Source organism: Myodes glareolus, chromosome 9 (assembly GCF_982192425.1).
Source record: "Myodes glareolus chromosome 9, mMyoGla1.1, whole genome shotgun sequence".
Lineage (NCBI taxonomy): Eukaryota > Metazoa > Chordata > Mammalia > Rodentia > Cricetidae > Myodes > Myodes glareolus.
Genome location: NC_142034.1, coordinates 72484963 through 72501683, shown reverse-complemented (window position 1 = coordinate 72501683; position 16721 = coordinate 72484963). Strand labels below are relative to the sequence as shown.

The 16721-nt window shown below is 39.7% G+C and overlaps 1 protein-coding gene across 8 annotated transcripts in view; it reads left to right on the top strand.

Annotated features, from left to right (window-relative positions):
- Cdkl3 (cyclin dependent kinase like 3) overlaps positions 1-16721 on the top strand; it is a 107432-nt gene that overhangs the window by 44848 nt on the left and 45863 nt on the right. For 6 of the 8 annotated variants that reach the window (XM_087910658.1, XM_087910660.1, XM_087910662.1 and 3 more), the window contains one exon: positions 640-2012. The exons of 1 other annotated variant lie outside the window; for it this stretch is intronic. In XM_087910658.1, coding sequence (XP_087766784.1) covers positions 640-720 — 81 coding nt within the window. In that variant the 3' untranslated portion in view covers positions 721-2012. Of the gene's footprint in view, positions 1-639; positions 2013-2620; positions 2693-16721 lie in introns of those variants that run through there. One more of the 8 variants, XM_048437628.3, reaches the window with a different exon arrangement.

Sequence of the window (16721 nt, the reverse complement as noted above, 5' to 3'; positions counted from 1 at the left end):
AGTCCCAATGTAAATGTGTAATACAGAGAATCCCCGTGTAGCTATGAAATAATACAGAGAGTCCCATTGTAAATATGTAATACACAGAGTCCCAATGTAAATGTAATACAGAGAGTCCCAGTGTAACTATATAATACAGAGAGTCCCAGTGCAACCATATAATACAGAGAGTCCCAGTGTAAATATATAATACAGAGAGTCCCAGTGTAAATATGTAATACAGAGTCTCAGTATAAATGTATAATACAGAGAGTCCCAGTGTAACTATATAATACAGAGAGTCCCAGTGTAAATATATAATACAGAGAGTCTCAGTATAAATATATAATACAGAGAGTCCCAGTGTAAATATGTAATACAGAGTCCAGATATAAATATGTAATACAGAGAGAGGGTCCCAATTTCTAGGTGCCAAAGATTCCTGAGCAAGAAAGATAAGCATAAGCAGATATTGGGTTCCACTCTGGACATGCTGGCCAAACATTGAGTCCTGTCCCGTAGACTGATTGAAAGAATGGGACTTAAATGGAGCAGTGCTTACCATTCAGTAGATCGCCTGTAGTGTAACATTAGTACAGCCATGGCTTTGACAGCAGATTTCTTATCCCTGATTCTTACTGGCTTGGTTTTTAATTTTAGGGTGGAGATGGCGATTGTGAGGGGAAGAATTTGAAGAGGAACAGTTTTTTTTTTCCCGATAGTGTTTTGTCTTTTAAGTAATCTTAAAAATACAAGCTTGACAACTCTTCCCTTTTTATTTTATACACAACAGAATGTAACATAGGTTGCTGTTGAGATAGCCATCTATTCTGTCTGCATCAGCATCATCTGCTTTTTTTTTTGTTAGCAGAATTTTAACCATTTTTCTCTTCTAAAAACTGGCATTTTGATGCTGCGATCTGGAATTATAACATCACATTCCCTCTGACTGCTCCTTCCTTGCCGTGATTACTGAGTGGATAGCACAGCATCTCATGATACACCCTGCTCCCCTGCTCTCCAGGCCTCCAAGCAGTTGTCTCCTGGAAAGCTCTGGCTTCTTCAAGTGAATGCTTGATGAACCTCCTTTCTGTTATCTTTGTAACTATCCATTACGAAAGACGTTCTGTTGGTCAGCAGTGACGCATTTATAATACCTATGTAACATTTACAATGATATGATGTCCCAGGGTTAAATTCCTGTAAATCAATCAATTGCCTGCATTCTCCCAGTTCCCTAGACTGATAGTGCCTTCCATTTAGCTGGAAGAATTTCCCTAAAGAAACTATGTTCAACCTGGGAAAGGTTTACTTTCTCTGCTGGCTGTTTTCTGTTGCTGAATAATACAGACTGGGTAATTAACATAAAAAAAATCAAGATTATTTAGCTCATGGTTCTGGAGGCTAGAAGTCCACTGCCACAGGCTGACTTCTTTCGGGATCTGAGAGGGCCTTGCTACAGTCAAACATGGTAGAGGTCACCACGTAGAGAGGCAGAGCAAGCCACTAATACATGGAGGTACCAGTTCATGACCTCATCTATTCTGAGTTACCTTCTAACGGCCCCAGATGCCTCAGGCCATTGACATATTAGCTCGGGGTTAAGTTTATAGCACATTAACTCCTTGTCCTGCACCCCCCCCTCCTGCGCCCCTGCTCTTGGGGATGCTGAGAAATGGATTCAGGATGCACACATGAGAGGCAATCTCTCCACCCCTGAGCTAGAATATGGACCCTTTGTTGTTTTGTTTTAAGACAGTTTCTTATTAAATACAGCCTCAACTGATCTAGTACTCTATATGTAGCCCAGGCTAGTCTCAGACTTGGAGCAATTCTCCTGCCTTCGTCTCCTGAATGCTCAGAGTGTAGCCATGTTCCACACATGAACTTTTGAAAGGTATATTTAAACCAAAGTACTACCAAAATTCTACATTTTTTCACTCTGTAAAAATTATGAAATTGTCTTAGTTGGCGTTTTTTCAAGCGTCTAATCTAGTTTTCTAGTATTAAATAAACATGAAAAGGAAAACTTATTTCTTTTGAGACAGCGTTTATCTGTGTAGCTCTTACTGTCCTGGAACTCCCTCTGTAAACTGGGCTGCCTGCCTGCCTCTGCTTTCTGAGTGCTGGGATTAAAGGCACATGCCACCACACCCAGCAAGAAAACACAATTTATTTAGTATACTACTGTGCTGTGTTTTTAATTTAGGAAAGTTTTTTAATCTATTTATCTGTTTCTGTCTGTGTGTCTATCTGTCCATCTATCCATCCATCCATCTATCTATCTATCCATCTATTTTGGTTTTTCAAGACGGGATTTCTGTGGTGTAGCCTTAACTGGCCTCGAACTCTCTCTGTAGACCAGACTGACCTCAAACTCACATAGATCCACCTGCCTCTGCCTCCTGAGTGCTTGTGCCACCACCTCTCAGCCAGGGAATTATTTCTACTCTATTATTTTTATTCCTCGAGAATTTCACACAGTGTATTTTGATCATACTCACTCACTGCTCATTTCCATAACTCCTCCCAGATCCACCCCACCTTCCTATCCCACTCCCAATTTCATGTCAAGTATTTATTTTATTTTGAATAATCTATCAGGTTCAATTTGTGCTGCCTGTGTTCTCCTGGGTTATAGGGTCATCCACTGGAGAATGAACAACTCACCAGGGGCCACACCCTTAAAGAAAACTGACTCCTCCCCCCCCCCAGAAGCCTCCAGTTGTCCAAAGCTACACAGTTGGGGTAAGGACTTGGGAGCCCCTTTAGGCTCCATGCTAGAATGACTCGCTTGATCCTATACAGGCATCTGTAGCTGCCTGAGTTCTTGAGATCAGAGATTCTGACATGTCTAGAAGGTACTGTTTCTCTCTAGTTCTTCCTTACCTCTGGCTCCTGCAGTCTTTCTACCCCTACTTTCATGACGTTCTCTGAGCCCTGCGAGAGGCCGGGTGATACAGATATCTCATTTGTGGCAGAGCACTCCACTGACAAGTATTCTCTGCACCTCAACCAGCTGTGGGTTTCTGCATCAACTTCCATCCACTGCACAAAGCAACTTCTCAGATGACTTCTAATCTATGGGTATAAAGACACGAATTTAGAGGTCAGTTTGATACTGTGTCCATTTAGGAGAATAATAGTAGGACCAGCCTGGGGTCTATGAACTCTGGATTCTTTTAAATTTTTTTTAAATATTTATTTATTTATATTTTACATACATTGGTGTTTTGCCGTGAGTGTTGGGTCTCCTGGAGCTAGAATTACAGACAGTTGTGAGCTGCCATGTGGTTGCTGGGAATTGAACCCGGGTCCTCTGGAAGAGCAGACAGTGCTCTTAACCACTGAGCCATCTCCCCAGCCCCCCAGTTGTGGATCCTTAGCACATTTGCAGCACCAGGTATATATTTCCTCCTTTGCAGGCCTTCTGTGCAATCAGAAGGCAGTTGCTGTTTATCCCCATAACATCCAAGCTGCTATTGCACTCATTGGCTTATCTTACCATGCCAGTCTGTATTGTAGTGCACTGGCTTCATACCTGGGTGAGACTGCTAATGACTTTTCCCTCAGCAGCCTACATAACACCTTCTAGGTCTGGGGTAACTAGCCAGCTTGGAAGAAACCTCCTTGGAAAGTCCCAGCTTGATTTTCCCATGGCCTGGGACAAAAGTGTGTGATGTCTTTAGCAAATTAGGAGCTTATCATTAAGTTCTAGTGTGCAACCAAGAACAATGACCATAGCTTGTATGGTTTTGGGAGTCTTAGAAAAGTTTTGATTCAGGGATAGGGATGTAGTGCAGTTTGGTGAGTGCTTGCCTGGCATGTATGAAACCCTGGGTCCATGTGGCACACATGAGGCCCTATCTAAAAAACATACCTCTCACTCTGTAAAAGGCTGGATGATATCTTAGTAATTAAGAGCATTTGCTATTCTTATGAAAAACCTGGGTTTGGTTCCTACCACCTACACAGAGACTCACAATTGTCTGTTCCAAATCTGACCCCTTCTTCTGGCCTGCATCAATGCATACGCATAGGAACACACTGTATCAGTGCACAGACATAGGAGCACACTATATCAGTGCACGGACATAAGAGCACACTATATCAGTGCACAGACGTAGGAGCACACTATATCAGTGCACAGACGTAGGAGCACGCTATATCAGTGCACGGACATAGGAGCACACTATATCAGTGCATGGACATAGGAGCACACTATATCAGTGCACAGACATAGGAGCACACTGCATCAGTGCATGGACATAGGAACATAGTATATCAGTGCACGGACATAGAAACACACTGCATCGGTGTACAGACATAGGAGCATAGTATATCAGTGTGTAGAAAAGCTGCCCAAACTGAGTACCACACTGTCTGAAGTGCAAATTAAAGGGCCCTAAATGGAAATTGGGCCATGTTACTAAAACAGTCAACAGAATTGTATAGGGAAATAATCAAGAAATCTTAGGTGACACAAAAACTGTGGTTCAAGATGATTAAAAACAAGAAAGCATTCTTTAAAACATTTAAAAATTTGTTTTTTAAAAACAGACTACACAAAAACACAAACACACTAATGTGGTGCCATGTAATTTCAAGAAAGCACTCTTTGGTTTATCAGAAGGCAAAGCACAGAAAGAAAATATTCTCTGTTACCAATCTGCTAACTCCCCAGCTCTCTTCGCCTGCAGAGGTGGGAAAGCTGACCATCGAGATGTCTACAGCACTTCTCTTCCAAAAAAAGTCATTCTGCGGTCAGATAACCAGGAGTGTGCGTCGTGACAGGTTACACGCAGGCCATGCTGACAAGAAAACTACTCAGCAAGCTCTTCATTCTTGCTTAGGCTTATCCAGTATGCTAGTTTTTATTTCTTCTCCGTGTGGTGGTGTTGTCAATGTTTTTATTTTGTTTTGTTTTTGAGACAGACTCTCATGTATGTCTGTAGTTTTAAATTTTTATTTGACAACATTTCAGGGGCAAGCTAGCATATCACTCTTCTTAAAAATGTGTTAGATCACTGGGCGGTGATCGCGGTGCACACCTTTAATCCCAGCACTCAGGAGGCAGAGGCAGGGAAATCAGTGTGAGTTAGAGTTCAGCCTGGTCTACAGAGTGAGTACCAGGACAGCCAGGATACAGAGAAACCCTGTCTCAACAAACCAAAAAAAAAAAAAAAAAAGGAAAAGAAAAAAAAAGTCTTAGCTCACAAAAAAACCCAAAAGAACAAATTTCTTTCTCTCTAGCCTAAGTGATCCCAAAACTGTGCATTCAGATTTTCAGCTGTCCGACAACACTATGGAAACACATAAGAGATCACATTCCTCAGTCCCTCAGTGATTTTCACTTCTCAGTTGACATCAGCTTCTTTCTTTTTGTTGCTCAGGAGAAAAACTGTGGAGTAAATTTCTACTCCTCTCTTGCTTCCCGCATCCATCTTTGAGGTCTGTTTCTGAAGTATTTCCAGGGTCTAACCACTTAGCTCCTGATTGTTTGTCGTGCCATCTCTTGCCCAGGCTTGGTAGAAATACTCCAAGAGGTCTTCATGCTTTTATACTTGTTCAGCCTTCGGTTTCTTCCCAGTGCATGGCCAGGATATTCCTAAAAACCCACATTAAATGTGTTGCTTTGTCAGAACTTCGTTTCTTAGTGTAAACCTGAAGCATTTGAGGACTCCCGGTCCCTGTTGGACTGGACAAGGCTATAAAGATTGGTACCTAATGCATCAATGTTTTTTGCTCAAAATTTTCTAAATGAGGATGTAATAAAAGGCAAGCTTTGGGATTGGTTTCCTCAGCTGAATGATCCCTAATCTTGGGATATTTCAAACCAAGCCCTAGATCAACTTATATGCAGTTCAGACTGTGTTTACACTTGGGCGGCTCCTTTGGGTAATTTCTTTGTGGTTACTAATTGCTACATTGAAATGTGTTATTATCATGCTAAAAGTGTCTGATGCCTCATGAAAAGCAAGATTTATCATATAATCATTTGCCATCAATAGCCTTGGATTATTGTCCAGTTTAGAAAATCATTTCCTTTCATCTTTCTGTCTTCTCCAAAGAAACCATTTAGCAAGATCAGAATAGTCATTTATACTATGCCTATACAATTCTGAAGATCCTTTCATTGAAAAATCCTATTGAACCAATGCTTCATTTTTATTAAAAGTCATAAAATGTGTAATTTTCAGAGTCTAGATGACTATCACAATGACTGAGTGAAAAGGTAAATACTCAGTGGTCAGCACTTTTACCATTTCTTTAAATTTTATGTGTGTAGGTGTTTGACCTGCATATATGTCTGTGTACCACATGTGTACCCAATGCCCACAAAGCTGCAAGAAGGCATCTGATCTAGAACTGGAGTTACGGATGGTAATCAACCACCATGTAGGTGTTGTGAATCGAACCCTAGATCCTCAGGAAGAGCAGCCAGTGCTTTTAACTGCTAAGCCATCTCTCCAGCACTCTTTATCACTTCTTCACTGGGAATTTGTGTGTGTGTGTGTGTGTGTGTGTGTATTGTGTTGCCTCAGATTTCCCAGTTGGAAAAGGGGACAATAGTTTTGTTTACACACATATAATAATAAATTAACATAAAAAGAATAGATATTTTCCCCTGGAAATATTTTTGGTTTTGGTTTTTATTTTAGTGTATGTGAGTGTTTTGCCTACATGTATGTATGTACACCATGTGCTGGCCTCTTGCAGAAGCCAGAAAGGGCATCAGATCCCCCTGGGGCCTGAGTTGCAGGCAGTTATGAGCTGACATGTGAGTGTTGAGAACTGAACCTGGGTCCTATGGAAGAGCAGCGAGTGCTCTTAACCACTGAGCCCCATTTCTTGGAGCTATTGTAAGTATTCCTGAGCCAGTGCTTGACAGACATAAGGCATAGTAGGCTTGCATCAAAGTCAGTTATTCGCAGGGCCTGCAGGATTTCCTTCAAGATGGTGGAACTGTGTGTGGTCTTTATTTTATTTTGATTTTGTTCAGATGTCTACGTTGTCAGTGCATTTTACTTTGGGGATAAATTCAGTCCGGAAGTGCCCTCTGCTCTGTTCCATTGGCTTTAGACATGAAGCTGGCACAAGTGATAACATATCCACTGTCTGCTCTGTGTATGTATGGTGTTTAATTAAAGAAGAAACACTGTTTTCTGAGGGGGAGTGTTTGTGTAGTTGATTGGTTAATTCTGTTTTCATAGTCTTATTATGTAATCCAGGCTGACTTCAGACTCCATGTGTAGTTCATGCTGGTCTCACAGTCCTCCTGCCTCACCTTCCCATGTGTTTGAGAGCACAGGTCTGAAGATGAACACTAAAAAGAAATCCCACACTAGCTCAGAATTGAGTATAATAAAGGGTTATTTATTTAGAGCTAGACTCACACAATCCTCTGCTCAAACGGGGAACAGGAATCGAATCCAGCAGCCTAAAGAGAGAGGGATTGCATGCTTTACATCAGCATTTATAGTATGTGAGGGCATGCCCAAGTGGGTGGGTAAGTTAAAGGCTACTGGCTGTAGGATTTCCTACAGCACCTCCCCTTTTTGCTTAAATAAGAGAGTTCTAAGCCTAATACAAAATTATATACAATAAGAACAAATATCAGATATAAAAATTAGAATTACGACCAGCATAAATAATAGCAAGCAAGAAACATGTGATAAATGTTTCAATAATTATTCTATCCTAAGGAGTTTAAGTCTTGTATTATAAATAACTTAGCCAAGTCATGAGAGGAAAGTAACTATGACTATCTAGTCTTCAACCCCATAGAAGACCCGAGAAGGGAAATAATATTACTATTACTTGAGTAAGCAGGAAGTGCAATCAAGCAACTTCTAAAATGTTCAGTAATGGACAGAGACAACTGGCTACCTGGGCAATCACCCAAAGTTTCATTTGCAACGTTGGAGCAACCAACTTTGGTTAAGGCCTAGAGTAACTGACAGACCATTTTCAGAGGCAGGAAATTTTTCAAAAGCATCTTACTCTGTCTTGGCAAGATTTGACACTCTTTTTTATTGTATCCTGCTTGTCCTATCTAGACATCGTGCACTTTGTCAATGATCGATGCATGGGCAATTCCTTGCCCAAAGGCCAGTTTTATCAAAAAGAAAACAAGCTCCAAGTGGAGTGTCTTTGGTGCTCAACAATCTCTTGGGAATAGATAGGTGCTGCCAGGAGCAATCGTGTCTCACATCAACAGAACCCTAAGTTATTTAAATGTCATATTCTACAGCTCTTTGAAGTGGTTGAAGATTACCTATCTATGCAGAATACAATCTCTATATCTAAAGAACCTGATTATTCTAACTATAAGTATGACAAACATGGATTACTATTGACCTATAATTCTTAATACCTATATAACTTATAGACTAAGACATCATATTAGAATATTAAACAATCTTTAAACAACTGTGCAATGAATGAGGACAATGACCTCAAAATGTAAACAGTGTATAAGTATCTTGACCAGAGGTAGAAATGTACATTGCAGTATGATAAATATATCCTAAAATTGTATCAATATACAAAATGTCTTAAGCAGAGGTAGAAGCATGCATGCATACAATATGACAAAATAACTCTGCCTAGGTATGCACATATTATAGATGAAAATAGGAACATAGTTAATATAATTTAAGTTTGTATCAATATACAAGAATCTATACCAGGGCTGGAGAGTTGACTCAGAGGTTAAGGGCACTGGCTCCTCTTCCAGAGGTCCTGAGTTCAATTCCCAGCAACCCCATGGTGGCTCACAACCATCCATAAAGGATCCACCTTCTGGCCTGTAAACATACATGCAGGAAGAACACTGTAAAAGTACTAAACAAATAAATCTTTTAAAAAAAGAATCTATACCAATGTAAATTGCCTATAAATAATAGCTCACAAGTATTTACTCTATTACTCACTATTATTGTTATTGTGAGTAAGCTCACACTAATAATTTATCCCATCCAATTTTCCTTTTTTTTCCCAAAGAGATCCCTGAGCCTACATAATTTCCCCCCAACCTCCAACCTATACCAGTTATAATCAACCCCTAAATGATGTCCCTAACCCTGAAGACAAACTTTGTTGGGAGAAGGGACATCATCTTCTAGAATTGCTTCCAGCTGTCATGGGGTGATGTTTTTTTCTGTGAGGTCCTGTGAAAGTAAAATGATGGTTAAGTTTCAAGATTACTGTCTGGTATAATTGCAGACAGTCTCTGAGTATTCAGTAGGGTTTTTCTGAGGTTCCTATTTGGAGTTCTGACCAGAAAATCGTAAAAAAGTACACCATTTCAGCTAACCAAGTTGAAACCATCTTGAGCATCTGGAACCCAAAACAGGTCTTATAGTAGCACTATCAGCATCATGATGTCATATCAACCAGGTGGAGTCGTTGTTGTGGGGCCCCATTTTCTTCTTGGAAACTTCAAAGATTACTGCAGGAAAATTCATTGTTCATCGTGGAAAACTTAAACATTATTTATACAGACATGTATTTAATGAAAGGGACAATAGAGACAAAAATAAGTATAAAGAAAAGTAAAATTTTTTCTAAATTCTTTCTTTTTTTTGTCCCATACCAGATGGCTCCTGACATGAGACAGAAATTCTGAATTTTTTCTTTTGACAGCATGCTTGGATTTAGAGAAGGACAGAGCCGTTGTCCAACTCCAAAGCCAGCTTTGATTTTTAAGTGAATCATGACTATTATTCTAGTTTAAGTTTAGAGATGCTTACCCTCAGATGACCTGTCCTCATAAGTCCTAATTCTCTTTGCTTGGTGATCCTATCTGGGTAATTATCTTTTTCTCTTTAGGCATCCAGATGTCCAGGGTCTCTTGACTTTTTTTTTTTTAAAAAAAGATTTATTTATTTATTGTATACACAACATTCTGCCTCCATGTATGCCTACATGCCAGAGGAGGGCGCCAGAACTCATTACAGTTTGTTGTGAGCCACCATGTGATTGCTGGGAATTGAACTCAGGACCTCTGGAAGAACAGCCAGTGTTCTTAACCACTGAGCCATCTCTCTAGCCTCGGTCTCTTGACTTTTTGAAGATGAGTATTTTCCCGCAAAGACAAGAACAGAACCCTGCCCCAACTCTTATGAGGCTATCTTACCACCTGTATGGTTGTCACATCTATGGATGAGCCATCATTTCTCTTTCTCAAGAGATTTCTCTTTTTCAAACCAAATCTTTATTAATTTTAATGGTATCCATAACTTTTCTTCTCCTGTTGAAACAAGAGCAAAATCCCTTCCCTAATGTAACACATCTCCTGGCTTCCATTGTGAGGTCAATATATCCTTGAAATACACCAGCTGATTTAATTCAGAAGACTTTGCTATTATCCAGTGTCTCTCTGCAGCTGTTGTTCCTTTCTCATTAGCATTAATAAAATTCAAGGTTAACAAAGCATTATGTAATCTATTTTGGGGGGGTATTTTCCATCCCTTTGTTTAACATATCCTTTATAGTTCGATTTGATTTTTCTATAACTGCCTGACTTGTAGGATTGTTTGGTATACCTGTAATATGCTTTATATTATAATAAACAAAAAACTGTTTCATTTTCTTAGAGACATATACTGGACCATTATCTGTCTTTATTTGTGCAGGTATACCCATGATGACCATAACTTCTGATAAATGCGTGGTTATTGAATCAGCCTTTTCTGAGCTCAAAACAGTTGCCCATTGAAAACCTGAATGTCAATGGTGTGGTGTACATATTTTAATTTTCCAAAATCTGTAAAGGGAAACACATCCATCTGTCAGATTTCATTTTTTTGGGTACCCTTTGGGTTAGTCCCTGCAGGTAGTGGTGTTTGGTTATAGAAAGAGCAAGTAGGACATCTCTTTATAATCTGCTTAGCTTGTTGCCATGTAATAGAAAACTCTTTCTTTAATCCTTTTCTATTGACATGATGTTTTTTTATGAATTTCTGAGTTCTACAACTTGCTCCCAATCAATAATTCATCAATTTCTGCATTACCTTGTACTAGAGGATCTGGCAGACCCATATGGGATCAGATGTGTGTTATGCATATGGGACAAAGCCTATTCCTGATTATATCTTGAGCCTGTATGAATAATGAAGTCAATTCTGTATCATCTGGTATAAATTCAGCAGTTTCAATATGCAAGACAACTCTTTCTGCATATTGTGAATCAGTAACTGTATTCAGAGGTTCTTTAAAATCCCTTAGTACCATGAGAATAGAATATAATTTTGCCTTTTGGACAGAATTATAAGGGCTTTGTTCTACCTTACTTAAATCTTCTGATTTGTAACCTGCCTTTCCTGACTTATTTGCATCAGTATAGAACGTACGGGCTTCAGTTATTGGTGTGTCCTGTACAATGTGGGGAAGGATCCAAGTAGTTCTCTTTATAAGATTAATTTTATCACTTTTGTGATAAATGCTATTAATCTCTCCTAAAAAGTTAGCACAAGCTCTTTTCCAAGGTTCATTGTCTTTCCATAATTTTTTAATTTCATCAGTAGTAAAAGGCACTATAATCTCTGCTAGGTCTTTACCTGCCAGTTGACGAAGTTTCAATTTTCCTTTTATAATTAATTCATAGACTTTTTCCATTTAAGTTTTTAATTTTTTACTTGGTTTGTGTGGTAAAAAGATCTATTCCAAGATAATATCTTCCCTTTTCATTAAAATTCCTATATGGGAAATTCTGGAAGGCAGTATGACTAGAATACAATTAGGATTTGGATTCAACCTATCAACATGTGCCTCCTGTAATTTTTCTTCAGTGACAATCAGTTCCTTTTCTGCTTCAGCTGTTCCACTGGTATCTCCTAGTAGGCTGAGAATTATTTTAAGTAGGCACTGTGAAGGCAAATTTTTCTCTGTCTTTTTCTTGTAAAGGTATAGTGAAAAAACAATCTTTTAAATCAATAGCTACGAGAGGCCATCCTTTTGGTAGTAGAGAAGGCAGAGGAATTCTAGATTATAGAGGGCCCATAGGTTGAATTACCTTGTTGACATCTCTTAGATCTGTCACCATTCTTCATTTTCCATATTTCTTTTTAACAGCAAATACAGGAGAATGTCAAGGGCTTGTTGATTCTTCAATATGATGAGCATCTAGTTGCTCCTGTACCAGCTGTTCGAAAGCCTGCAGTTTGTCTTCTATTAAAGGCCACTGTTTAACCCATATTGGTTTCTCAGTTAACCCTTTTAAAGGTAGGGCCGTTGGTACCTCTAAAGGTTTGTTAGTTGCTTTGTGTTCTTGTATAGCCTGAATGGCCTGTGGTCTTTGTGTATAGTATCTTACAATATCTTTTCCAGAAATTTGAGTTTCTGGAACTGCAGGAATGTTGATCTGGGTATTCCATTGCTGCAGCAGGTCATGACCCCATAAATTCAATATTAGCCACATACAGCCTCAGCCCTCCTCTCTGTCCTTCTGGCCCTGTTCATCGAACCCATCTCGTGCTTTGAGATAGGGTCCCAATTCCTAGGAACTGAGCATCTGCCTCTTGAAGAGGCCAGTCTGGATACCAAGATTCTGGAGTAGTGATACTCACATTTGTACCCATATCTATCAAACCCACAATTACAATGCCATTTATATGCCCTCTTAGCTTTGGTTTTTGATCATTTATAGAAGTCTTCCAGAATATACATTTCCTGTTTCCTGTTGGAATTTTTGATTCATTCTCCATGTTTATTCCGTGATCCAGGACAGTATAGTTCTTTATAGAAGGCTCTGGATATTTTAATTTTCCTGCTGAGACATGTCTTCCACAGTGACTGGGAATGACTGGACCATTTTTGACTTGGGGGCCTGTGAGAGGCCCCCGAGGAGTTTCCCGATGGTATCAGGTTGCCTTGTTTGTCTTTTGTTGATCTGCATTTATTGGTCCAATGTCAGCTTTGCCACATCTTCTACATAATCCAGAAGGTTGATACTTTTTATTTTTGCCATTCCCAGAGGAGACATTATTTCTAAAAATTTCTTGTCTGCGATCCCTTCTCATATGTCCTATTCTACCACAAATGAAACATTTGGCATTTTGATATCTCCTCATACCTTTGGAAATTGCTTCTCCTACCCAAGATTCAGTATTCTAGTGAAATGTCTCAACGTTAATTCTATGCAGGATCCATTCATCAATTTGTGCTGATCTAACCTTTAAAGACCCAAGTATCTTTTTGCATTCTAAGTTGGTGTAACATGAGGGGCCGGCTTGTTGGTGTATCTGTCCCGCCCTGCACCCCACAACCAGCATACCCCAAAGAAAATCATACAGAGGATTCCATAAGATTATAAAATTGATTGGCCCATTAGCTTAGGCTTCTTGTTAACTCTTGTAGTTTATATTAACCCATTATTCTGATCTATGTTAGCCATATGGCTTGGTACCTTTTTCAGCTATCAGCTCACATGTTGCTTCTTGGCAGGAATGTGGGGAATGGGCTTCTCAGAATACTCCTGTTCTCCTTGTCCCACCTCTACTTCCTATCTGGTTGACCTGCCTATACTTCCTGCCTGGCCATTCAGCGTTTATTTAAAACATGATTGACAGAATACAGACAATTCTCCAGCACCAAGTTGGCATTTTCAAAAGCCAGAGATTCAATAAGTACTCATCTAGCATCTGGGTCTGTTACTTCTATTTGTGCAACCTTAGTTAATCTTTGTAAAAAGTTACTAAACAGTTCTCTCCAGCCCTGTTTAACCATGGTATATGATTCAATTCATGTTCCTAATTCTTGAATCCTGTCCCAAGCATTTAAGGCTACATTTGTTCATCATAAAGAGCTTGAGCCCATGGATCAGCATAAGTACCCTCACTAAGAATTTGATCTTGGGAAGTCTCAATTCCTTTTACTTTTCCCTGTTGTTCTAAAATTTTTACATCTTCTCTGAAATAACATCTCCACAGCAGTTGGGGCCCATCATCCAGGACTGTGAAACTAACTGAAGCCAGTCGTGTGGGGTGGCCTTAATGCTTGAAGCCCATGACTTTACCATTTCCCTAACAAATGAGGAATGCAAGCCATAAATTACTACTGCTTGGTTAATTTCTTTTAGGTTATTTATTCCTTTAGATATCCATCTACCTTCTTTGGATCCTTTTGTGCATTTAGAACTTAGTGCTTTGTCAAAGTAGATTGCAGGGTAGGAAGCTAAAACCCTGGGTAAGTCATCTCTGACAGGTGCTAGTGATGTTAAATCCCATCCTTGTACCTTCTTTCCCTGCTCATCAGCTCCAATAATTTCCTCAATCGTTTCAAATCTTTTTACTACTGTCTTTTGTAAAGCCTGAATCTCCTGGCATATATATATTTCTAGTGATTTTAATTGAGGCACCTAGCTTCTGGTCCTCATTCTGCTCATGTGGTTCCAAGGTCTGAAGTTTTTCCTTTAAAGATAACATCTCATTCTTGGACATTATTTGGATAGTGTGCAGATTGCCTCCCTGGAGAGATAGTCTATCTGCTAGCCTGTCATAACTTTTAAACAGATTTTGATTGTCAAATTTAACAGTATGAATTCTTTCAGATAATTTCTCAGTACCTTTTGACTTGAATTCAATTTTGTCTGTCAAATTGATGTTATCCTTTTCAATAGTATTAATTTTTCAGGTAACTTTTGATTTTTTATGGTATTAATCCTGTCAGCTAGCTGTTCATTATTAGTCTGTAAAGACTGTATAATTTCTAAAAGTACCTCATTTTTGGCTCTGTTATCAAACCATTTTTGTAAGGATATAATATGAAGAAAAAATTGAGTCCCAATATCCAATAAATGGATTATCACAATAACCATATAAGCCTTGCAGAATACAATCAATAGTATCAGCAAAAAAAGTTACTAAATTTTTCCATGGTAATGTGTCTGTCATTGTATAACTTTCAAGTTTATTGATTTATTAATTAATAAAATATTTACCTGTGTTATGAGGTCCAGTAAATTGTTTTAGGTGTAATAATCTTTATTGTCCAGCAGGTGTCATGGTTGCAGAGTTGTGATCAGCAGCCCAACCAGTGGCACTATTAATATTCCTGTGCCTTGGTACTGGTTAAATACTGACAAATATGCTTTGCTTGACAAATTAAAAGTAATTAAATCAACTTTGTACATGGAACAAGGAGCTCAGAAGTCAGGATCAGGGAGCACAAACCAGAAGCTGTGCAAGTTTCTGCATGGGAGGGAACGCCGCAGTGTGGCGGGAGAATGTGCCCAAACTTGTGAAATTTCCAAGTTTCTGCGTGCACTTAGCTCTGCTGTGGTGGGGTTTTACAAAAAAAGCAAGCTAAGTAGGCGGGGATAGGAAACCTCCTGGGCTGTGAACCATTTGGGCCTTTTAGACTGGTCCACCCAGTAGGTGTGGAGTTCAAATCCACATGGGGTGCCAGATAAAGATGGATGCTAAAAAGAAATCCCACACTAGCTCAGAATTGAGTATAATAAAGGCTTATTTATTTAGCGGTAGACTCACAGATTACAGTCCTCTGCACAAACAGGGAACAGAAACTGAATCCAGCAGCTGGGAGAGAGGGAACGCACACCTTATATCAGCATTTATAATATAAAAGGCCATGCCCACGTGGGCAGGTAACTTAAAGGCTACTGGCTGAAAGATTTTCTACAGCGTAGGTTTGATCTACTCTACCCATATGAATTTAGAATTTTAAAAGACAGTGCTGGAGAGACGACTCAGAAGTTAAGAGCACTGGTTAAATTCCCAGAACCCATATGGTGGCTCACAACCACCTGTAATTCCAGTTTCAGGGAAATCCAACAGCCTCTCCTGTTCTCTGCCAGCACCAGGCATACAAATGATGCACAGGTCAAACACCTGTATGCATAAATAATAGCAATCCTGAAGATTAATGCAAGTCTCCTACTGTTCTTGGAAAGAAAGTCGGTGTGCAGAGACAGTGGCTCTTCAGTGTTGTGCCTCCTCTCACAGGGAAGGTGTTAGTGCCTTAGTTATTTTCCATTAAGACCACAGATCGTAGTTTTTCTTTTTTTGAATTTGCATTGTTTTGTTTTGTTTTTCCTTCAGAAGTTTTGACCATTCATGGAGTTCATTGCTGCTTTCTTGTTTGCTTGTTTTACAGGGTCTCACCCTGGCTGTCCTGAACCTCACAGAATCCACCTGCCTGTGCCTCCAGAGCACTGGGATTAAAGGTGTGCACCACCGCCCTGCTCATGGAGTTCTTAAGGTGGAACAGGGCTATGGATAGTGAATTACCACTTAATTTAGGCATCTCCAGGCCTTACAGAGTTTGAAGCTTTTAAAGGAGAGTTCTTTTTTGAAGAGAATTTCACATTTAAAAGTTCTGTGCTGCTTCTGTGGCCCTGGAAGATGTGTGGGCAGGCATGGGTCACATGGTCTCTCAGCAGGTAGGCCTCTGCTGACAGGATTGCAGCCACTTGAGTCTCTGGCCAGCAGCATATTCCTGCAAGCATGTTGTCTCAGTGCAGCAGAATCCATAATTGTGTACTTGGATTTGAACTCTGTAGGCAGGCATTCATAGGATGAAGGCAGAAGTCCTGGCTATAGTCCTTTGCCCAGAGTTGTCACAGGCAGAAAGAGTGACAAATGATGCTGCACAACACACAAGTGTTGCTATGTGGTACCCACTTCCTTTTAAAAAGAAACAGAGGCTGTAGTGGAGAGGACAGGGCATGCCCTGCTGCACTAACCCTTACAAAATGAGATTTGGCCGCTGAATGAGTG